The sequence below is a fragment of the Rhineura floridana genome, chromosome 1, assembly GCF_030035675.1.
Source record: "Rhineura floridana isolate rRhiFlo1 chromosome 1, rRhiFlo1.hap2, whole genome shotgun sequence".
NCBI lineage: Eukaryota > Metazoa > Chordata > Lepidosauria > Squamata > Rhineuridae > Rhineura > Rhineura floridana.
The window spans coordinates 228,018,436-228,042,831 of record NC_084480.1 but is presented as its reverse complement, the minus strand read 5'-3'; the positions used below and the strand labels follow the sequence as shown (position 1 = coordinate 228,042,831).

The 24,396-nt window shown below is 41.9% G+C and overlaps 1 protein-coding gene across 2 annotated transcripts in view; it reads right to left on the bottom strand.

Moving 5' to 3' along the window:
- Positions 1-24,396, bottom strand: part of NETO1 (neuropilin and tolloid like 1) — a 211,078-nt gene that overhangs the window by 11,478 nt on the left and 175,204 nt on the right. Inside the window, exons 8-9 of one of the 2 annotated variants that reach the window (XM_061592735.1) lie at positions 5,926-6,039; positions 599-664 (exon numbers count right to left, since the gene is read on the bottom strand). In XM_061592735.1, the coding sequence (XP_061448719.1) occupies positions 624-664; positions 5,926-6,039 (155 nt within the window). In that variant the 3' untranslated portion in view covers positions 599-623. Of the gene's footprint in view, positions 1-598; positions 665-5,925; positions 6,040-24,396 lie in introns of those variants that run through there. The other variant, XM_061592657.1, reaches the window with a different exon arrangement.

Sequence of the window (24,396 nt, the reverse complement as noted above, 5' to 3'; positions counted from 1 at the left end):
CAAAGAATGTGGCAAACCTTCTGCTTTGTAAATTGTGTTTATAAAGGAGGATACTTGTAAGATTCTATTCTAGTTGACTCTTGTTTTTCTAATTGAGAAATTTGTAAAGGATGTCTTCGAGCAAACAGATCTTGCATCATTAGCAATCTCCTCTGCTCCCAACCTTCAAATAGTCTATGTCATGAAATTGTAAATTTCTATGAATTTGGTAATCTGATTTTTAATATCATGGCTCAGTTACAAAGAACTCTGGGAGTTACATCTTGTAAGGAGACAGGCCTCTAGAAAGGGGAAAATGTTAAGTTTCATTTCCAGCTGCAAGCAGTTGGGGAGGCCTGAATAGAAACACCTGTTTATCTTTGCTAATCAGTAGGAGCCTGGTACTCAAGGACATGCAGGCCTGAGAAGGTTAAGAACACAGTTGGGAGGGGGGCCTGCAAGGTGTGAAAAAGTGAAGAAGCTTCGGGAAGGTGATTACATCAGAAAGCCCCTAATTGGTTAATTAATTCTGGACCATTGGGTTTCTTTTTCCTTAAGTATAGGGTCTGAGACCCATAGCCTTTGTTCCTTCTGGAAGGTTCCCTGGGATGGTTCCTTTGGGTGTCCATCTTGCTGGTGGTCGTCTAAGTGGGGTTCCATTGTTTTGTACCTGATGCCATTCTCTCTGAGGAGAGATGAGATTACAACTAACTACCTCCTAAGTAAGTAGACAGGATAGCTAGTTTGTTATTTTCTTGTTGTGTGTTGAAACCTCTTGTACCTGAACCGCTGATTGGGTGTGTGGGTTTGAGGGATTGTTTTGCTGCTATATATTGGTGTGCACTTATATTTTTTAATAAAGCTACTTCTATTTAACCTGGTGTGTTCATTGAGGGTAAGGGTGGTTCTGAATCCAGCACCTTGACCATCTGACCACGAAACTACCAAGGACAAAGAAGTTAAGCCTAAGTATATTTTGGGGGTTTACCAGAGGTTTCTGGAAAAGGAGTGTAAGTTTGGCTCTTGTCATATTGAACCTTGGTTTACCTATTTCTGGGCTCTGAGTTCCCCTAGTTCAGAGTTGAACCAGTGAAGGGGTGGTGGCAGCCTATCTTCTACCTTACAGGGTTGGTATTGGTTTGCACAACCTTGGTGAGGAGAATTTGGTGATTGGGTTCCAGATCAATTGCTCTAAGGGTGGGAATTGGGTCTGGAGCATGCAATCCGTGCTCTGTGGGGGCAGGGGAGCATGACAGTCTCCATTTGTCAATGTGACAAAATTTGGGATGATCTAGGAATGGAAGAAGAGGGGATGGCCAAGGTGCTAGTTTGAGGACCCATCGAGTCCAAATTTTCAATGTAGCATTCAAGAAAAGGTGTGTGATTGAGGTAAGAGCACATTTAAACAGTGGTAACAAAGGGAGTGATCATACTGATGGGCATTTCACTTCTGAAGTAATTCCCATTGAAATTCAAGGTATACTTAGATAAAAAAAATCATTTGAGGTAGTTGTTTAATCTACGATGCTTTGTAATATAGTTGCATATTTGGCATGCCAGAACCTCCCTTATTACTCAAACAATATAGAACTGCTTTACTTAAGCATGAATGTTTATTGCCATTACAGAGTCAAGCATTTGTTGCAATTTCTGTAGGACTATCTCAGGGAGATAAACGGGGAGAGTTAGGAAGAGGAATTTGGGCAGTATGGCCATTTTCACTGCAGCCACTCTGCCAAGCCAAGAAAGGGAAAGGTTTTTCCCAGAATAAAGCTCAGTTTTAATAGCTCATTTTAATGGATTGGAGTTACACTTTTTTAATTGTTTTAAGTCTTTGGTAATAGTTACCCCTAGATATTTAAAGCCAACATCAGCAGGAGACCAAATACATCACTCAAGTGAGCCTGTGCTCATAAGGGGAAATTGATGGAAAAGAGTTCCAACTTTCTGTAGCTGATTTCTAACCCCACTTCTTTAAAATTAGCTAAATGGGTTTGCAGCTGTAGGAGTGCGTCATGGGGTTCTTGTAAAAATAGTACATCATCTGCAAAGAAGTTGATAAGGTGCTCTTTGCCATTAATAACCAAACATTTAATACTAGGGTCTGCTCTAAGCTTATCAGCCAGTACTTCTATTGCAATTGCAAATAATATAGGAGATAAAGGGCATCCCTGCTTGGTGCCTCTTGTTAAATAAATAAAAGGGGAATCAAATCCATTGGTATGAATTGTCGCTTGGGAACCAGAATAAAATTGATGAATGACATTAAGGAAGGACCAAATTTAACTTGGTTAATAAGTGGACTAGGAAAGGCCATTCAAGATGGTCAAAGGCTTTGAAAGCATCTAGGGAAAGTAGTGCAAGAGGAGTGCCTGTTCATGAATTATGATGGACAATATTAAGAACATGTCTTATAGCATCTGAAAGTTGCTGCTTAGGAATAAAACCTGTATGATCGGTGCAAATGTATCTAGAGATAAAGACATCTAGTCTCTCAGCCATTATCGAAGTAAGTAGCTTAGCATCTTGATTCAGAAGAGCTGGTGGTGATAGGACCCCAGAAAACATGAATCTTTATGAGATTTAGGGATGACAACTGTTCTAGCTTGTTTCCAGGTCTCTGGGATCCTATCTCCCTTCATAATTCCATTCATCAGTGCTTGTAGGTGAGGAAGGAGAATTTCACTAATTATCTTATAAAATTCTGCACCAAAGCCATCAAGACCTGGAGTCTTTCCATTTTTCAGATGTTTTATAGTGACTTCTATTTCTTCAAAAACAATAGGATTATTTAAATATTCTCTATGCTCCAGGCTCAATGGGATAATTTGAAGGTCTGTTAAAAATGTGTCAATTGAAAAATCTTCCGATGAGTTTGTATCGTACAGATCAGTGTAAAAATCAGCAAATGCAGAACTAATATCAATAGAGGTACAACTTTTTTTACCTTTGCAAGAAAGCACACTAGAAAAACATTTCTCAGCTCCATTTGCACACTACATTGGCTAAGAGCTTAGAGTTCTTGTTTCCGAATTCAAAGTATAGCTGTTTTGTATAAATAAGACTTATGAAGAGTATCTATGTCATAAACGTGAAGCTCTGTACATTTTGCTGTTAACTTGCAGTATATCTTACAGCTACCCTTGTTTTTATGGGCTGTTTCAAGGGCAGAGATTTCCACAATTAGAGCTGTTTTAGCAGCTTCCCACTTTTTTTAGTATGGAAGCTTCTTTAATACACAAACCTCTCATTACTGATTTCATAGCACCCCACACTGTCGCCTGGGTGAGATTGGGGGAGATGTTGAGCTTAAAATATTCAGAGAGTGAGCTTAAAATATTCAGAGAGTGAGTCCTTGAGTTTGCTAATCAATTCTCTTTGGTGTAGGAGGGATTTATTGAGTCTCCACGTGGCAGTGTGGAAGCAATTTTGCCTCAGATCTACCACCAATGAGAGAAGAGCATGATCAGAGATTAGAATTGGACCAATGTCTGCATCCACAACAGCAGAGAGCAGTGTTTTGGAAATCAGGAACATATCTATGCATGAATAAACCTTATGCCTTTTTGAGTAAAAAGAGTAACTGTGTTCTGTTGGGTTATTCTTTTAGTTTTGATTTTTGGTGTGGGACACTGGTTTTTCTGCCTTACTCTTAGGAATCTTGTGGTTAGTATGATATTGCATTTGGGAAATCACTGTCTTTTGTTTTTCTATTTGCATTTCATTTACCTCTGACTTTACTCCCTTACATCCATAGAAGCAACAATAGTGGTCAGTTCAACCCCCTTAAACCCCCTGATGATGCACCTTGTTGTCTGCATGATGATTTGTTACTCGCTGTAAAAGAGAATTCACACACTGGGAAGTGTGGCTTCAATTGCTGTTGTTCCCAATCTACTGCCTGTGAAGGTAAACCAACCATGTGTGTTTCCTCTCTGTCAGTTTTCACTCACTGGAATTGGGTTGGCTGTCAGAGTGACTTTATAGCAGCCCACAGAGTAGGCAGGAAAGAGTAGAGAATCTTCTGATCTCTTACTTATTTCTCAAACCTCTCTCCAGTGAAGGGTAAAGTCTGTAAAGAAGCTTGCAGCAGCTACGTTAAAACACAGGCAGGACATTCCAGGCAGGGGGTTGCCAACCCTGCTTTGATATGGATATCTTTGCAGAGGATCCCTAATCAAGCCTTACCAACAGCACAATCCTTAGACAAAAGGAAGTACTTCTTTACAGACAAAAAGGAAGTACTTCTGTACTCAGTGCATAGTTAAACTATGGAATTTGCTCCCACAAGATGCAGTAATGGCCACCAGCTTGGATGGCTTTAAAAGAAGATTAGACAAATTCATGGAGGACAGGGCTATCAATGGCTACTAGCCATGATGGCTGTGCTCTGCCACCCTAGTCAGAGGCAGCATGCTTCTGAAAACCAGTTCCGGAAGCCTCAGGAGGGGAGAGTGTTCTTGCACTCAGGTCCTGCTTGCGGGCTTCCCCCAGGCACCTGGCTGGCCACTGTGAGAACAGGATGCTGGACGAGATGGGCCACTGGCCTGATCCAGCAGGCTCTTCTTATGTTCTTATATGTTCTTATATCTACTCAGAAGTAAGTCCTGTTGAATTCCATGGGGCTTAGTCCCTTTGCGTTTAGAATTGCAGCCATCTTTACTGATGAGTGCTCCTATCTACACTAGGCTCCCTTCTTTCTACAATGGCCTTCTGGTGACTGGACTGGACTGAGGCTAGGTTAAATGTTCTCTACCTAGGCTCCCTAAGTAGGTGAGGAGTGATCCCATCACTTCAGCTGGACCTGCGAACACCCTCTTTTATCTAAGATTTCTATCTTAATTTCCAATCAGAGAAATCTTTTGTTTGAGTGGTATGCTCCAAGCAACTGTAGTTGATGCTTAATGTATCATGCTTGATAACATCACTAAGGCCCACCCTGTGTCATCACTAGGGCCCGACCCTGAAATCTCAGTGTTTAGGATGCTTCTGACCTGGCAACGCTAGCTGGCAAGCACCTTTACTTGTGATCAGCATGATGTTTTAAAATGTCTGTCTGTCTGTACCACAGTAGGCTGCTGTTGCTGCTGCAGATTAGTTTCAGGGTCTTATAACCAATTCATGAAGACTTCAAAACATCATCAGCATCAGTTTTCAAAAGATTAAAGCATAGGAACATAGGAAGCTGCCTTATGCCGAGTTAGACCAATGGTCTTACAAATCAACCATATCTCAAAGATCACACTTATATTTTATATATTAACAGCTAGCTACAATCAGAAATTAGTTTGATCATAAGGAATATTATTTCAATCTTTTTCTCTAGACTGGTTGTAAAGGGAATGAACCTTTTAAGTTATTTGGTAAAATTCCTAATAAATATATATTAGGCCAATCAAAATGTCACAAACATAAAGGTGTTGTCCTAATATGGATTTTGGAGTTTTTCTTATGGGCCAGCATGACTACCTTTACTTTTTGAGCTAGTCGTTTTTATCATAAAACAAAGGGAGGCTTTGTACTTAACCTATGGGAAAATGCATAACATTTACCCACATTGAGAGGAAACACAACTTCCCACACAGGGGATGCATGAATTCATCTTCACTGGAGAAACTGGCAGCATGAAAAGAAGATGCATGAAGAGTACACATGTGCATCTTTTCCTATCACTGCTGTGTCAAATCCTTCACATGGATCTACCTTTATCAAGTCCATCTTCTGGCTTCGTTCTATATAGCCCTAAAATGCTTGAGTCATACAATCTTGATATTTAAAGGGAGTGTATTTACCTATGTCCCATAATTAAATGTGGGTTTGATTGAGAGTGCCCTTTTAACTGGCATCCATACATCACAGTTAATATCCATTTGATAGTAAAGAAAATAGTGTATTGATGAACATAAAGTAGCATCTTTCTACTTCTCCCATATATCTATGCATTACCATTGCAGTGGTTTTCATCCCATGGATATACACAGTTCTGGAGTCCATTGCAGACCAATGTATTGTTAATGCACATATTACTATGGCAAAAGAATGTATTGGCTTCACAGGGCGCTAAAAGGGAAGAAAAGGAAGAAAATGATGTATCAGTAGGAACCTGTAGAGTATTTCTAGCCTCTATTCAATAGCAATAAAGCTGTTACAAAATCCAATACACCTGAAAGCGGAAAAACCTGAATTTCCCAACTTTATTATTTAAAAAGTTGGTAATCCTTATCACTGTAAATATAGGCTTGAAAGTGTACAGACAATTCTAGTGAACTCTCAGAAGACAAGACAGGGCCCCAAACAGAGAAAGTGTTCAGATATAATAGCTTCACTGCCTTCTGTAACTCTTTTGCATGATTAGCAGAAAATGTTAGATTTATTTCTTTTTGACAATTTATATACTGTACCACTTAACTATAATAGGCTCCAAGCACCGTGCAAGAGATATAACACAAGTACATATATCCAAATTTGCTTATTTTGCTTCATTTATATAGCCTGCAGAATTTCCTGGCACAGAATTTAATTCATTATATAATTCTCAGTGCTAATAATTCAAATAAAATGGCAAAGGCTCACAGTTACAGAGCTGGAAGTCACGACTTCAATATCTAGAAGACAGGCTTCACAAACACTGATGTGGAAGTGTTGCTCAAACTATCCATGGGTATACAGAAACACTGGCTGTTTTCACACGTCATTAAAATGTCTCACTAATTCACATTTGGCAATTCATACCTTTAATGTTCTAGTAATTAGGCTGAAGTATATCGCTCATACTTCTTACATTGTTCACTTAGTAATAAAGCACATATACAACCCAACAAAGTATAATCAACAGACACTCATAGAATAATAAATCAATTGGGCAATTCACATAAGGATCCACCTTAGAACCAATAAAACAGTGAAAAAGCATCATCATGCTCAAACCACTTCTAGGCATATCTAGCAACCATGCTGTGGACATAATTTTGGAATAGGGCAAACGTGCATACAATTTAACCATATAGTGCATACAGATTGCAACCCTTCAAGATCGGCAGTTCTGATGGTAAAGAAGCAATGTACTGGGTCTTCATACCTTTGGTATGTCAGGCCCAGATATAAGGTGGGTGAGCTTTATTACAATGTTATGCCCAATGTGTGGATATCAGAGAAGGAGAGTTGTGCTAAGAGGTCAGAGTGGCTGTAATCTTTGCATAGGTTCTAAACAATTGGATCAATGTGTGATTAAACTTCCATTGTCTTTTTGCTTACAAGAAACTTGAGCTGCAATCCCATACAAACCTATCTGTAAGTCCCATTGAACCCAATGAGGCTTACTTCTGAGTAGACATGTATTGGATTGCACTGTAAAACCGCTTTCACATACACAAAGAATACATGCTGATATGGGATTGTGCCAAGGGAATTAAGTGATACCTACCATGTGTGTGAATGAGAGAGAAGAGGGCACTATATAGCTATTCTGGAACTCAAAACAGTAAGTTTTGCCATTGACTTCAATTGGGCTGATATTGCAGGAACAAAGATTTTCATAGTCCCTGAGTAGAAGGCAAAGCACAGTTGCCTAAGGCTCACAAACTGGTAGAATCAAGTTGCTAATATTACTAAAGCCCCAAGATGAAAGTATTACTGGAGGCTATCTATTTCACTTCAGTCTTCACACAGAAATCCAATGTCCTCAATGATAATTTTACAACCCAATGGAGATTATTCAGTTATGAAAAATATCCAGATCCTAAATTAAGGTTATTCTATGCTAATATATTTTTCTGTGCAGAGACTTAGATTATCATCTGTACAATCATACCAGTATTTTTAACTGGAAGCACTAAAACATGTAATTAGATTTTTTTAAAAAAAGTTTAACTAATTGAATGCTTTAACCGAAACCACATGTTACATATAAATTGGTGAGCTCAAAACACACATAATCTTGTTTTGAAAGGTTGTCAACAGAAACTAGAGGGAAGAAACATATAATAGTTTTTACTGTGCCCAGTAAGATTCCCCAAATAATTTGTTTGAGATTAATATAATTTAGGCGATCTGGAGTGCGGAGTGAACACTAATACACTGTAGTGGAATTTGCATATGAAACCAAATAATTAAAGATAGTAGAAAGCCAGTATCTTCAAAAAGACTGTTATCCCAGGGTAAAAGATAGACACCGAGAACAATCTTCTAATTTCATGTATTTGTTATTGGGACTAAAGTGACTTGTGATGACCTAAAACAAAGATAATAGGACCATAATGGGAAGGATACTGAAAACGTCAATTCAGTGTGTGGCAGTAGTAAAAACACCAAATTCAGTGCTAGAAATTATTAGAAAGGGGATTTAAAATAAATATAAATATTAATATTTATTATCCACCTTTCACCCGGAGGTCTCAGGGCAGTTACAGCAATTGTAAAATATGACATTAAAAATAATTAAAAACAACCTAAAATCACAAAATAGGGTGGGTACTAAAAATATACATCTCAGATGTCAAAGGCCTGGGTAAAGAGGTGTGTCTTCAGCATTCACTTAAAACTGTACAGTGAAGTTGCCAGACACACCTTGGTAGTGAGGGAGTCCCACAATTTAGGGGCCATCACAGAGAATACCCTCTCCTGAGCCATCAATCCCTCAGCTTCTGAGGGTGGTGAAATTACCAAAAGGGCCCTCTCTGCTGATCTCAACACCTGAGATGGACTGTAGGGAAGGAGGCAGTCTTTCAGATAATTGGGGCCTAAGTCGTATGTAAGCACATTAAATTGGGCCTGAAAATGAACCAGTAAACAATGCATCGGAAAGGTTGTGAGCCATGGGTGTATTTTGTCACCCTATTTATTTAATCTATACGCAGAACATATCATACGGAAAGCGGGATTGGACCAAGATGAAGGAGGTGTGAAAATTGGAGGGAGAAATATCAATAATTTAAGATATGCAGACGATACCATACTACTAGCAGAAACCAGTAATGATTTGAAATGAATGCTGATGAAAGTTAGAGAGGAAAGCACAAAATCAGGACTACAGCTGAACGTCAAGAAGACTATAGTAATGACAACAGATTATTTATGTAACTTTAAAGTTGACAGTGAGGGCATTGAACTTGTGAAGGATTATCAATACCTTGGCACAGTCATTAACCAAAATGGAGACAATAGTCAAGAAATCAGAAGAAGGCTAGGACTGAGGAGGGCATCTGTGAGAGAACTAGAAAAGGTCCTCAAATGCAAAGATGTATCACTGAACACTAAAGTCAGGATCATTCAGACCATGGTATTCCCGATCTCTATCTATGGATGTGAAAGCTGGACAGTGAAAAAAAGTGGATAAGAGAAAAATCAACTCATTTGAAATGTAGTGTTGGAGGAGAGCTTTGCGCATACCATGGACTGCCAAAAAGACAAATAATTGGGTGTTAGAACAAATTAAACCAGAACTATCATTAGAAGCTAAAATGATGAAACTGAGGTTATCATATTTTGGACACATCATGAGAAGACATGATTCGCTAGAAAAGACAATAATGCTGGGGAAAACAGAAGGGAGTAGAAAAAGAGGAAGGCCAAAAAATAGTTGATTTGATTCCATAAAGGAAGCCACAGACCTGAATTTACAAGATCTGAACAGGGTGGTTCACAACAGATGCTATTGGAGGCCACTGATTCATAGGGTTGCCATAAGTCGTGATCGACTTGAAGACACATAACAACAATAACATACGCATTCTAAAAGCAGCCCCAGCCAGTAATCTGACCACTGTATTTTGGACCAGTTGAAGTTTCTGTGTCGTCTCCACAGGCAGCCCCACATAAAGCACATCGCAATAATCCAATCTGGAAGTTACCAGAGCATGGAGTACTGTGGCCAAGTCATCTCTGTCCAGAAGGGGCCTTGTTCCTTCCAGGGGAGTACAACCAGTCCAGAACAGGCCATTTCCTCACCTACCAGACATGAGAACTCTGGACAAGAAACATTTCTGTCTATTCAGGATTCAGTCTCAGTTTATTGTCCCACATCCAGCCCATCACTGTCTCCAAGCACAACACCTCAACTGCCTCTCCTGATTCAAATGGAAGAGAGAGAGAGACTGGATTGACTGAGTGTCAAGTGCATATTGATGACACCTCACTCCAAATCTCCTGATGACAGCTTCCAGTGGATTCATACAGATATTAAATAGCATGGGGGACAAGATGGAACCTTGCAGAACACCACAGGACAGCTCCTACTGTGCCGAATAGTAGCCTCTCATCACTACTTCTTGGAAGTGGCTCTGAAGATATTATCAGAAGCACTGAAGCACAGTGCCCCTGTGACGCCCTTCCCTGGCTCTCCCTGTCAGGTTCCTACCTGCTCGTGGTTACTGCCTGTCACTAGGCACCACCAGGGACTCCACCAGTCCGGACTGTCCTTTTTTATGGTTTCTCTCCCCGCTCTAGCATAGACCTCACCAGATCCCCCTGCTAGGCAGCACCACCAGTCACGTCCTATAACCCGTATTCCCAGAGACTCTGCCTGAGTCTCTCTATCAGGTTACCTCTGTGACTGCGTCCCAATCCCTTTGTATCAATGCAGATAATCCTGGTTTGCTCTGAATACTTGTGGTGTTATTCTTCCCTTCCCCGCTGCCACCATTTGTCACTCTTCAGCCTTGGTAGTTACCTTACCCTCCCTTCTGGTCTGTGAAACCCCAGCCAAGGATCAGGCCTTTGGTAAACCAAATATATTTATTAAATAACAAAGATAACAAGATTTCTTTATAAAGGCACTTAAGCATATGGTTTCATCTATCCCTGAGGTACTGGTCTTAGTATTAATCCAAACTCCACACTCTCATCACATCCACCAACTCTCCACACAATCTCCTCTCTTAAACCCACCAAAACAACCCACTAACATCCACCTCACATCCACACAGATTTACCTGTCATCCTTCCATTTATACTGTCAGCCATTTTAAACATTCAGCCAATCATCTAGCATTCTACTGCCCATTCACTCCCCCCTCCTCTTTCATTCCACTTACCATGTATCTCCTATACAAACAGCACTTACCATATATACACTAATAGAGGAACATCACATTTCCCCCCCCCTTAAAACAACGGCAGAGTATTATTCCTGTTCCAGGATTTATACGTCGCGTTAACAATATAACAAGTCTCTATGGGGAAAATGACTTTCTTTGTTCCTCTGTCTGGTCATGTCACTGCAGTCCCAGCCACTTGCCTGGAAAGTCCATCGGCCAGTACATTGTCCTTGCCTTTTATGAACTGGAAGTCCACTTGATAGTCCTGTAGGGCCCAGGACCACCTCTGCAGCATAGTGTTATGGTTTTTCATAGTCTGCAACCATAACAAGGCCCGATGATCCGTTGTTACCGTGAATCTTCGTCCCCACACGTATGGGCGCAACTTGTTCAGTCCCCACACGACCGCTAGGCACTCCTTTTGGACCGACGAATAGTTTTTCTTCCTCGGCGTCAGCTTGCGACTCAGATACGCCACTGGATGTCTGGTGCCTTCTCTCTCCTGCAGCAAGACGACTCCCAGCGCGAGGTCTGACGCATCTGTAGCCACGATGAATGGTTTCTCATAGTCTGGTGCTATTAAGATGGGTCCTTGGCACAAGGCTTGCTTCAGTAGTTCAAAAGCCTTCTGACATTCATCCGTCCATACCACACGCTCAGAACACTTCTTCTTTGTCAATTCATGCAAGGGGGTTGCTATTTCCCCAAAATTTTCACAAACTTCCTATAAAAACCAGCCACACCTAGAAATGCCCTAACTTGTTTTTTGGTTAAGGGGATAGGCCACGCTTGTATTGCCTCCACCTTGCTCCATAAGGGGGTGATTTTCCCACTCCCCACCTTATGTCCTAAATAGACCACCTCCTTCAACCCAAACTGGCATTTCTTCGCTTTTATTGTGAGGCCTGCCTTTCTTAATGCCTCTAATACAGGTGTTGGACATGTTCAGGCACCGACTTGCTAAAAATGGCCACATCATCGATATAGGCCACTGCAAAATCTGACATGCCTCGCAACACAGTATTGATTAGCCTCTGAAACGAACTTGGTGAGTTCCTTAGTCCCATGGGTAAGGTCACAAACTCATATATCCCATCCGGTGTACTGAAGGCAGTTTTGGCTCTGGATTGCTCGTCTAGTTCCATTTGCCAAAATCCTTTACAGAGGTCTAACGTAGAGATAATGGTTGCTGCCCCCAATAATTCTAACATTGCGTCTACCCTAGGCATAGGATACGCATCTGGGACAGTAATTTTATTGATTAGCCGATAATCAATGCAAAATCTTGTCGTTCCATCTTTTTTCGGAACCAGGACAATACTTGAGGCCCAGGGACTGATAGATTCCCTGATCACTCCTAGTTCCAGCATATCTTCGACCTCCTTTTTGATCTCACTCAAAACTTTCCCATTCACACGGTACGGCATAGATCTGATTGGGGCATGATCTCCAGTATCAATGGAATGTTTGGCTATACTGGTTCGGCCAGGTCTATTGCTGAAGAGATTCCCATAGTTTTTCAAAACTCTCAGAATCTCTTCCTTTACTTTCTCCTTCACCTCCTCTGACCATTCCACTTGATCTACCCCTCCTTTGTCTTTGCTTTCCTGTACCAAATCCGGAAGTTCAGGCCCACTTCCCTCAGGGAATAAGGTAACTTGCAACACCTTTGCATCCCTGGTATGGTAAGGCTTTAACATATTTACATGAACCACTTTGTTTTTGTTTAATTGGTCTGTGGTAATTACATACGTCACTGTGTCAAGCTTATCTCTTATGGTATATGGTCCCACCCAGTTAGCCTGTAATTTGTCATGTTTCCTGGGTATGAACGCCATAACCATATCTCCCACATCATACACACGTTCCCTGGCTGTTCTGTCATACCAGTAACTTTGCTTCTGCTGAGCTTGACTGAGATTCTCTTTCACAACTTCCATCACTGATGTTAATTTATTGCGGAATTCCAATACAAAATCTACTACAGATGTTTTGTACTCTCCCAGGGTTCCTTCCCATGAATTTTTTAACAGTTCCAAAGGTCCCCTCACTTTTCTAGTGAACATGAGTTCAAAGGGTGAGAAGCCTGTTGACTCCTGAGGGACTTCTCTGTATGCAAATAAGAAGCATCCCAACCGTTCATCCCAGTCTTGTGGGTGATCTTGAACATAGCTTCTGATCATGCCCTTCAAAACGCCATTGAATCTCTCTGTTCCCATTAGTGGCGGGATGGTAAGTAGTGGTCTTTAGATGTTTTAGACCACAACATTTCCACATACATTGCATCACTTCTCCCATGAATACACTGCCTTGATCCGTCAGCACTTCATGAGGAAAACCCAGCCTCATAAAGATTTTTAATAAAGCCTCTGCCACTACAGGGGCTTCTACAGATCTTAGTGCTTCTGCGTCTGGGTACCTGGTGGCAAAATCCACCACGACCAATAGATATTTCTTGCCATGCCTTGTGGGTTTGGAAAAAGGGCCCACCAAATCTATTCCCACTCTATAAAAGGGTTGTCCAATTATAGGAAGGGGCTTTAAAGGTGCCTTAGTCTTTACTCCACTTTTTCCCACCTTTTGGCATATACCACAAGATAGACAATGTTGTTTTACATCTTTGGAGATATTTGACCAATAATAGTGAGCAGCCAATCTCCTCTTGGTCTTTTTTATTCCCAGATGTCCTGCACATGGGACATCATGGGCTACCTCTAGCAATCTGGTTCTGTATTTGCTAGGTACTATCAATTGCTTCACTGGTTCACATTCATCCTTTCTCTCAGCAGGCATCCACAGTCTATATAAAATCCCATTCTCACACACAACTTGATTCCTCAGTTTGTCAGTGAAAGGAATCTGTTGGGTCAGGGCTTGCTCCTTTATTTGCTTCAAACTGGTATCTTTATTCAGCTCTTCCCTGAATTGATCTGCCTCATCCCCAGAGACCACTTGATACAAGTTGTTTCTTTCAGCAAGCCTGCTAGTGGTTGCTATGGTGACCTGAGGCTCACAAACAGATTCTACCCTGTTTCCTTCAGCCTGTGTTAACATGGCTTCTGTTTCTTGCCAAGTTGCTGTCTGGTCACCACATATATTTTCCCCTGTGCCCCCATAACATCTCTTCCCAGTATCACTGGTTCTTGTTGTTGGGCATTAATACCGACTTTATATTTTCCCTCTTTATTTCTCCATTTCATTTTCACTAGGGCTATGGGTAAGCTTTCTGGATCTCCCCTCACTCCTTGGATAGTCACTGTTTCCTGAGGTAATATTTCCTCAGATTTTATTAAATCTGGCCTCAGCAATGTCTGAGCGGCACCAGTATCAAGCAATGCCCAATAATTTGCCCCTTGAACACACACTTCCTCTCTTAGACTCGAATCCAAGTCTTTTACTTCTGTCCAGTTTATCTGGCAGAACTGAACCTTTTTCGCTGTTAGGTCTTTTGGTTCTATCTTTACTGCCCTTGTCTGAGCAGGATTACTAATGGGGTTGGCAACCTCACATTGAAAACGTAGGTGCCCTGGTCTACCACGTTTGTAGCATAATTTCTCCTCCATTTTAGGGCACACAGATCCACTCTGGGGTGTCCTGTGCCCTTCAGATTTTACTGGAGGGCTCACTCGCTGTGGCACCACATCCTTTCTGCCACCATTATATGGTCTGGGTTTAAACTCTCTTGATGTTTTCCCCACCCAGCCAGTTCTATTGGAGGCAAAGTGATCCACCATCTCTGCGGCCTCCTGCACCGATGTAGGGGAACGGTCTTTGACAAGGAGCCTTATTTCTGGTGGTAACTGATGGAATAATTGATCCAGTATCATGAGGCTTTTCACCTCTTCCACTGACTCAGCTTTGGCACTACTCATCCACTTTCCAAATATATCCATCAATTTTGCTCCGAGTTCAACAAAAGACCTCCCTGCTTGGATCTGACAGTTTCGGAATAATTTTCTAAAGTAGTCAGGTCCCAGTCTGAATCTTTTGTAGACTGCCTCTTTAAACTCAGCATAGGTGACGGGCCTGTCTGAGGGGAAATATTGGTATACCTCTGCCAATTCCCCTTTGATCAGGTTTGATAAATACTGCATGTATTTATCTTCAGGTAGCCTCAACAACTGAGCTGCCTTTTCAAAGGTTGTGAGATAAATTTGAGGATCTTGACCAGGCTCATAGACAGCAAAGTCCTTTGGAGTAATTTTTATTTTTGCTCCATCTCTGTCTTTCCTTGTCTCCTCAGAGTGAAATTTCTCTCTATCCAATTTTAATCTTTCCCCTTGTATCTCAGCATCCACTCTCATTCTCTCAGTTTCCATCCTCAATCTCTCAGTTTCTAACTCTCGCTGTTTATCTTTCCCATCAGCTTCCATCCTCAATCTCTCAGTTTCCATCCTCAACTTCTCAGTTTCCATCCTCAACTTCTCAGTTTCTAACTCTCGCTGTTTATCTTTCCCATCAGCTTCCATCCTCAATCTCTCAGTTTCCAACTCCCTCTGCTTGTCTTTTTCCTCAGCCTCCCATCTTAACTTCTCTCTCTAATACTCTATATAAGCGGGATTGCTTAAGTATCCTTCTGGGATCTCTTCCCTGACAGGTTGTTTTTGCTGGGCAGTTGCAAATCCTATAAGTGCTACCCTCAATTCATCTACCCCTTTACCCTCGTGAGGTAAATTGAATGTTATGCACTTCTCCACCAGCTCCTCTCTTTTCATTTTTATATATTCAGCCATGGTGTTTGAGTTCACTCACTCTTTGCCACACACTCTTTGCCAGTCACTCTCACAAGTAATCTTGTTTTGTTATTTCTGTTTGCCACACCACTGTTAGGGATTCTCTAGTATTCGTACCACCGCTACAGCCAACACCTGTGATGTATTCTCCTTTGTCACCACATGTCTTTGGGACTCTCTTTGGTTCGTATCCCACCGCTGTGCCACCACATGTGACGCCCTTCCCTGGCTCTCCCTGGCAGGTTCCTACCTGCTCATGGCTACTGCCTGTGACTAGGCACCACCAGGGACTCCACCAGTCCGGACTGTCCTTTTTTATGGTTTCTCTCCCCGCTCTAGCATAGACCTCACCAGATCCCCCTGCTAGGCAGCACCACCAGTCACGTCCTATAACCCGTATTCCCAGAGACTCTGCCTGAGTTTCTCTATCAGGTTACCTCTGTGACTGCGTGCTTAAACTGTCCCAATCCCTTTGTATCAATGCAGATAATCCTGGTTTGCTCTGAATACTTGTGGTGTTATTTGTCACTCTTCAGCCTTGGTAGTTACCTTACCCTCACTTCTGGTCTGTGAAACCCCAGCCAAGGATCAGGCCTTTGGTAAACCAAATATATTTATTAAATAACAAAGATAACAAGATTTCTTTATAAAGGCACTTAAGCATATGGTTTCATCTATCCCTGAGGTACTGGTCTTAGTATTAATCCAAACTCCACACTCTCATCACATCCACCAACTCTCCACACAATCTCCTCTCTTAAACCCACCAAAACAACCCACTAGCATCCACCTCACATCCACACAGATTTACCTGTCATTCTTCCATTTATACTGTCAGCCATTTTAAACATTCAGCCAATCATCTAGCATTCTACTGCCCATTCACTCCCCCCTCCTCTTTCATTCCACTTACTATGTATCTCCTATACAAACAGCACTTACCATATATACACTAATAGAGGGACATCACAGCCCCCAGTCCCCCACTCCCTGAGACACTCCAAAAGGATACTGTGGTCAACAGTATCAAAAGCCACTAAGAAATATAAAAGAGAATGAACAGGGTCACACTCCCCTTATCTCTCTCCCAACAGATGTCATCAGCCAAGTAATCAGTTTCCTCCAAACGTGCTTGAAGCTGGACCACCACCACCCTCTCAAGCCCCTTGATATTTGCTACTGGGTGATAGTTTAACACTTCTGGTTCCAGGGAAGTCCTCTTAAAGAAGGAACACACCACCACCTCCTCCAAAGGAGATGGTTACTCCCCCTCCTCCAGTGAAGCATTAATCACTCCCTGGACCACCCAGTTAACCCCCTACAACTAGTGATACAAAGCCAAGATGGGCAAGGGTTGAGGGTGCAGGTGGTCAGCCATACTTCTTCAAGCATCTTGTCCCCATCCTCAGGCCACAATAATTGAAACTGATCCAGTTGTGTCGGAACAGACAATGTTCTGGTGGCCTCCATTGGACTTGCTCTAACCATGACACCCAACTCTGCCTGAAACCTGAGTGATTTTGTCCCTAAAATACCTCGCAAAGCAGGGCTCCGAGGGTGTCAGGGCAATGGTCTCTTGGCCAGATGACACTCACCACCTGGAAAAGCTCTGCCAGCCACTTCCTGGAAGGATTGCTCCGCCTGTGGCTGCCTCTGAGATGAGCTCTGTCTCAGAGGAAGCTTTTTTCAGTTTAAAATCAGTCAAAAGGGAACTTTGACTGGTATAAATGTTCTCCCAGGCAAGGGTGAACCGAAGAGATTATCCACAGAAACTTCATTGGGCTGTCGGTGGCTGGAATTGATCAGGAATTCCCTGGGAAAAGAAGGCATACCTAGCAGCCGAGGATGGAGTTAGGACTTCCAGCAAGCTGGACTGGAAAAAAGCGAGACGTTTTTCTTTTAAACGATCTATAACAGGCGAGCTTTCTTCTGTCTAATCTTATCATTTGGCTTAAATTACTACAGCAAAAAAGATTGGTTTAAGAATCAGCAATCAAGATACCTGGGTGAGTTACACTTCTCTCTTTTATACAAGGAATTAAGGAGGAGGAAAGAAAATTTTTTAAAAAAACTTATCTTATTTTTTTATGGCAAAAAGCCGGCCTGAATTTGGAAACTATCAAGATTAAAACGGATGAGGGGCAATTTACCCGAAGAGAAAATCTGATTTAGATGATTATTTGATTGATATATGTCTGGGACTATTTTTTCTTGGACTACTTTCTTTAGACGAATCTGCTGTTCGTGTATGTTACTAATTGTTTGGCGCTGTGAACCAAATTTGTTTTGCATTCTTGGACATGTGGGAGATAAGAACTGTGCTGGCCAGATGATGTCAACAGGCATGGAATATTAACTCTTTTGTTGTTGGAAAAAAGCCTTTATGTTTGGAAACAATGGTTAATATCAGAAATTAAAGGCTTCTTTTAAGAATGACAACCAGGATTGCTGGAAAAAGAAATAAATTGCTCTTTGCATGGGAATAGTGGCTATATTGGAAATTGAAGGGTTTTTTTTTTCTCGGTCTTAAGAATGACAATCAAGAAAGTGGCTGAGACCCTGGATGTACAGGAAGGGGTCCTCTCTCTAAATATGTTTCAGAAAATAATGGATGAGATTGAGATGGCCAAACGGGAGCTGAGACAGGGTAGACAAGAGATGAAAATTGAATTTGGCAAAATGAAGCAGGAGCTGAAAGAAATAGGGGATTCTATGAGAGAGGAGGTAGATGAGATCAAAGATATAACTGGACAAGCAATAGAAGATGAAAGAAAAATTAAAGGGAGGATGCAAGTCCTGGAGATTGGAACAGATATATCAAGTGTGGAACTGGAAAAATATTTGGAGTTTGTGGATCCTGGAGATAAAGATTACTGTTTGGAATTCGGCGTTGTCCCTGGAGAAATTGATGAAGATATCAGAGATAAAGCTATCAATGTTTCAATGGAATTTCTGGACTGGAATGATTTGATGGAACTTGAAATAGAGAAAATTTATAGAATTAATTCCAGATATGTGACAATGGAAAAACTCTCAAGAGATGTGCTAGTGCATTTCGTAAAAAAGAGGAACAGAGATATGACTTTACAACAATATTTCAGCAACACATTCAGAATTGATGGCAAGGAAATATTTGTGATGAAGGAAATTCCCATCAGACTCTTACTATATGACTATGACTATGACAGCAAGATTATTATGGGTGCAAGGATGGAAGTTGGAAGATGGAATTAACACTGATAATGGAAAAATGGCTATTGAAATTACTGGACCTAGCAGACTTGATGAGATGGATTAATTGACATGTTTATTTGGAGAAAAATCGATGGATATATTTCTCAAGGAGTGGAAACCTCTCTTTGACTTTTTGCGGAAAGAATAAAGTGATGTTAATGAGATTTGATGATTAATTAAGATAACTACTGGAAGAAAGTGATTTTGTAATATATTAAGAGACAGGTTTGCTATATATCATAGACCTATAACTGATCTGCGACAAATCGGAAGTCAACATTTTATTTTATTGTTTAATTTGTTTCTTTCTTGTTTTGTTTTGTTTTGTGTTTGAAAATTTGAATAAAATTAATGATAAAAAAAAAAGAAAAGCTCTGCCAGGCAGCTGCTTGTGGATTCAATGGTGGCAGAAGAAGTAAGCTTTCTTCGCCGCCGCCACTGCCATGGTGTAATCTTACCCATGTTCAGTCAGGTGTAATTTTACCCATGTTCTGTCAGGTTTGGATTGAGATTTAGGACACCTGCACTCCAGTCGCCGACCCTCATGTTTAATTGCATGCAGGTCACTGCAGCTACATTTCTAATACTGTGCTACGGTTCTGCTCATATCAGCTCAAAAGGAATTATTACGGAGAATGAACTTCTTTCTGAGTAAAAGCTAAAGAATGGAAGTTTTTCATTTAGAGGAAAAAAGGCAAGCAAAGGAAAAGAGGGTTATATTCAGAGGTAGCATAGGTCTGATTAGCAGATGTTTGGTACAAACCATAGGAGATACCATATTTGCGAGTTTCCCAGAGGCATTTTGTGCAACACTACTGGGGAGAAAGGACTGGATTGGCAGTTCCTGTGATATGATCCAGCTCAGTAGTTCTTATTTTCTTATTATGCTCTGTTGCAAACATCAGGCATATGGTGGCAAACTTACTCTAGAGAATCTAAAAATGTAATTTAGCTCTTAGGATACAAATTAATCTGATCATCCTCTTGAAAGAAAAACAGCACTCTTTCTCCACAGCTGTTTCTTTTTTAATCTCTCTTTACTATCAACAATGATTAAAAATAACTGTGGTGGCCCAGGCCCAGATCCTGTTAACCGATCACCTAGTCACCTATTACCTTAATGAGTTAGATGAATGTTTCCCATCAGTCACAAATATGTTGTGGAGATCAGTCCACCCCTTTTTTTTACTGCTAGTTGCTACTGGAAAAAAAATACCCTTTGACTACTATATTTCCCCCCTCACTTTGTCTCCACTGCCAGTATGTAGCACAAAGCTTTTATATTTTCCTGTGGATGAATGTAGGACAAAAGACGGCTGAGAACTCAGCTGATTTTTTTTTAAAAAAAGCCATTATAAATGTATTGAAGCTTATTCTTAATATTAATGGACTGTAATGTTTGTTTAAAGGATTACTTATAAAGCTTGTGGTTTTGCCTAGTTACCATTCCTTTAAATAACACTGCATAAGCATAGGGTTACTGTCCCTTTAAGAAGGTGGCTATGGGATTACATTTTCACCCCTTGCTAATTACCCTTTCGCTCTCCATCCCCAATTAACATACAACTCACTAAACCCAGGACAACTTTACGTATAGTCTTCAACGTGCTTTACTCTGAAGTCCTTCAGGCTTCTCTCAGTTTTGCAGCCACAAATTGTCTAGCAAAAACTGTCACCTCAGATTCACAGCAATCAGTTTTCACTTGGTAGTAACTCTTTCTTGAAGGCTGAACAGAGCCTTGCTTTCTTTTGAGCAATCCTCCTTCAGCTCTTTGCCCCAGTGAAACCAGCTCATAGGCTGGATCTTCAGTTTCCCTTCAAGTACCATCCTTTGCTGCTGCCCCTGACTCTCTTCAGACTCCTGTAGCCTCTCCTGAGCCTCCCCCTAACTGTTCCTCTCCAACAGTCTTGAGCAACAGCAGCTATCCTCTCTGATCAGTCCAGAATTAGCCTTTTATTTACGCAAGCCAGTTCCCTCCACTCAACTATTACCATTTGGGTAAAATTCCACCCTCACATCGGCCTATAATTATAAACCAATAAGATGAGACTAACTGACCAATTAAAACTGACCAACCTTTAGAAGCCTTTGATTCTGAAGTTAAAGCCAAAAAACCTCTCCAATCATACTATCCCCTTGTTCACACTAGGCTGCAGAGACAGCATTACAGTGTTAGTTACATTGCTGCCTGCTAGTCTGCCTTTGACACAATGACCTAGCCCACACGTTACAGTAAGCCAAACTATGGTTTACTGGGACCGCATAAATGCACTGACTCTCAGAGAGGAGCTTCTACTCACTTTGCTTGTCCCTGATCTTTTAGCTCAAGCGTGGCATGGCAGCTTTGCCATGGTTGAGTTTACTGTTATGTGTGTGAATGCAGCCTCTAGCTCCTAGCAGAAACATCCCAGTTTCGTTCAGTTAACAATTTATCATCATCTTGTTTGAAATATCACAAGTTTATAATAGACTGCCATTTGCCATTAGCATATAAACAATGTGATTTCTCTATAATAAGAATACAGAATAATGTCTCCCATGGTATACATACAAGGGACAGGAAACAGATGATACAGGCTTGATAGAAGTATTCATGGTATGTTTAGAATGTTAGAATAACATATTGCATTCTGGTTCCTTCGTGATATGCTTTCAGAACAGCAGGCATTAAAGTTAATGCATTTTCATTAACACCAATTTCACAGCAGTATCCACCAGTCACTGTTTCAAAAGACTACAAAAATAGCCAATAATCTCACATTTGATTTTTTAAAATTACAATCATAATAATCCTGGGTTTGGGCCTTGTAACTAATTATTATGCAGATATTAAAAATAAAGACATGTCCATTAGCACATTAAAAATAATACTTTCATAGGATTTACATTCTTTTTGAGGTAATGCAGTCCAACTTAGCTGTAATGATAGGATCTCTGTATTTTACCATCCTTTATAGTGATATTCCACATCTATAGAGAAGTAGATTGGTATTTCAGTCTTAAACAGGTTGCATTCCATTGCATTCAGCAGGATTTACTGTCAAATAATCTGCTCAGAATGCGAGTGTGAATCTCTTAAAATCTGATCTTTCCAGAAGATCACAGTTGCTTATGGTAATGGGGGGGGGCAACAGCTGCATTCAGCACAATACAGCAAAGCATGGTGTTTTTAAGCCAACCTCATCTAAATGTTAAGGATTGTGACGATAAAATAAAAATCTACAAGGAAGAAGATTGCAACTCTGGCTATAACCGTGTTTATATTTAAGTGTTTTCTGATATTCCACACTGTCGGAAGGCAGAGCTGGGGTCCCAATCCCGGGGAGCTGGATCCCGGAGAGTTGGGAGAAGAGTATTCGGATGGATGGCAGAGGGAAGGGGGAAGAACTTCCCCCCTTTGGAGCGAAGACGAAACAGAGGAACTGCCAGTGATAAGGTCGTTTAGCGACGGGGAGCCTGAGCCCTCCCTGGACATTCTCACGCCTCCCCCTCTTTCAGGCTCAGAGCAAGAGGGGAAAGAGGGAGGGCTGCTCACAGCCGAAAAGCGGGGAGGCAGTTTACCATCAGCCCCTCCCCTATCCCCCATCCTGGAATCGGAAACTTCAGAAGAGGAGGGGGTGATGCTTCCCCCCTCACCGCGCACACGCAGACAGCTGAAAAGACAGGAGAGAAGGGGGGAAGGCGGGCAGTACCTGAGGGGCAGTTAAGGAGGAGCGAAAGATTGCGCGCCCGTTTGGCCCCTTCTTAAAGAACAGGCGGGAAGAAGTCCCTTGCTCTGTCAACTTTCTCCCAATGCCGCAGGACCTGTATCCCTGTATTGCTTCATGAGAAACCGCAGTCTTTGTTTGGACATTACCCTAATAAAACACGAATTAACTACAGCCGTTGGTCTGGTTCCTGAGTCACATCCTGGGCCTGACAGCTTGACAGAGCCACCTAAATCACCCTCAACACTCTCTTCACTTGACTGGGACAAGATGTCAAAGGGAGCAGCGGGGGGGACGAACCCCACTTCTGAGACGGAAGAAGTGGAACTCTTGAGGACTAAGGTAGCTGATTTGCAGACGGATGTTCAAGCCCTGCTAGCAGCAGTCAAGGCACTGAAGACGGATAATCAAACCTTGAAGGCCACAATAGACCAGATGCGAACAGCCCCTCCAGCTGCCGTAGTAAAGGTTCCCATTGGATTGCCCCCAAAATACGCGGGACAAAGTGATCAGTTGGCAACCATCATGGCTCAATGTGAGTTATATCTGGATGTCAGGCACATGGAATTTCCAGACGATGGGGCTAAAGTAGCTTTCGTGATTAGCCTCCTGGAGGGAGAAGCTGCAAAATGGGTGACTCCGTATCTCGTGAGAAAGGATACTGTCTTAGGAAGGTACAGAGGATTTATACAGGAGATGACCGAGATGTTTCAAGACCCGCAAAGGGCTGAAACAGTAGCGCGGCAACTAGGCGCTCTGAAGCAAGCTAAAGGGACTGTTTCCGAGTACACTAACGCTTTTAAAATTCTGTCCCAGGAAACTGGTTACAATGACGCCGCCCTGATGTTTATGTACCGGAGTGGATTAAATGCTGAAATCCTGGATGAGTTGGCCAGGACCTCCCCCCCCCGCTGACCTACCAGGGCTCATCCGGCTATGCCTACAGATAGATCACCGGATGGAAGGAAGGCGCCTGGAAAGGAAGCAGGAGGTCCCGAGATACTCAGCCTCAGCATCCCGCAACAAGACCCTTCCCACTGCAGGGATGGCAGGTAATGCAACTGAGGGACAGGGAGGGGCTAGGCCAAGACTGTCGGAAGAAGAAAAGGAAAGACAACTCCGGGAACGTTTATGCTTTTATTGTTCAAAGCCGGGCCATGTGGCCAGAGACTGTGGACTGAAAGGGGGGAAAGCCGAGCCGTTGGGAAACTAGAACACCCAGTCCACGTGCAGGCCGGTGGACTGGGGGCAGCGTTGTATAAAGGCCCCCCAACGATCCAACCTCCCTCAAAGGGGGTGTTGGTCTTGCCTATTCGGATTACAACTTCCAGAGGAGTGGTGTTTAATTCCACTGCCTTAATTGACAGTGGAGCCTCCACAAATTTTATTGATGCAAAGTTAGTCAAGCGTCATGGAATTTCCCGGTGGAAACTGGACGCTCCCCTAGCTGTGGAGACTATCGATGGGAGACCCCTGAAGTCAGGAGGGGTGACACAAGCCACGGAGGAAGTGAAACTTCAAATCCCTGGGCACGAAGAGTTCATTTCGCTATACGTGTCAGATCTCTCGAACTTTGAGGTGATTCTGGGAATGCCCTGGCTAGCAAAGCATGAACCCAAAATAAGTTGGAAGGAGGCGGTGGTGTGGTTCACCTCACAGTATTGCCAGGAGAACTGTCAACCTGAAGGAATCAAGAACACCTTAGCGGG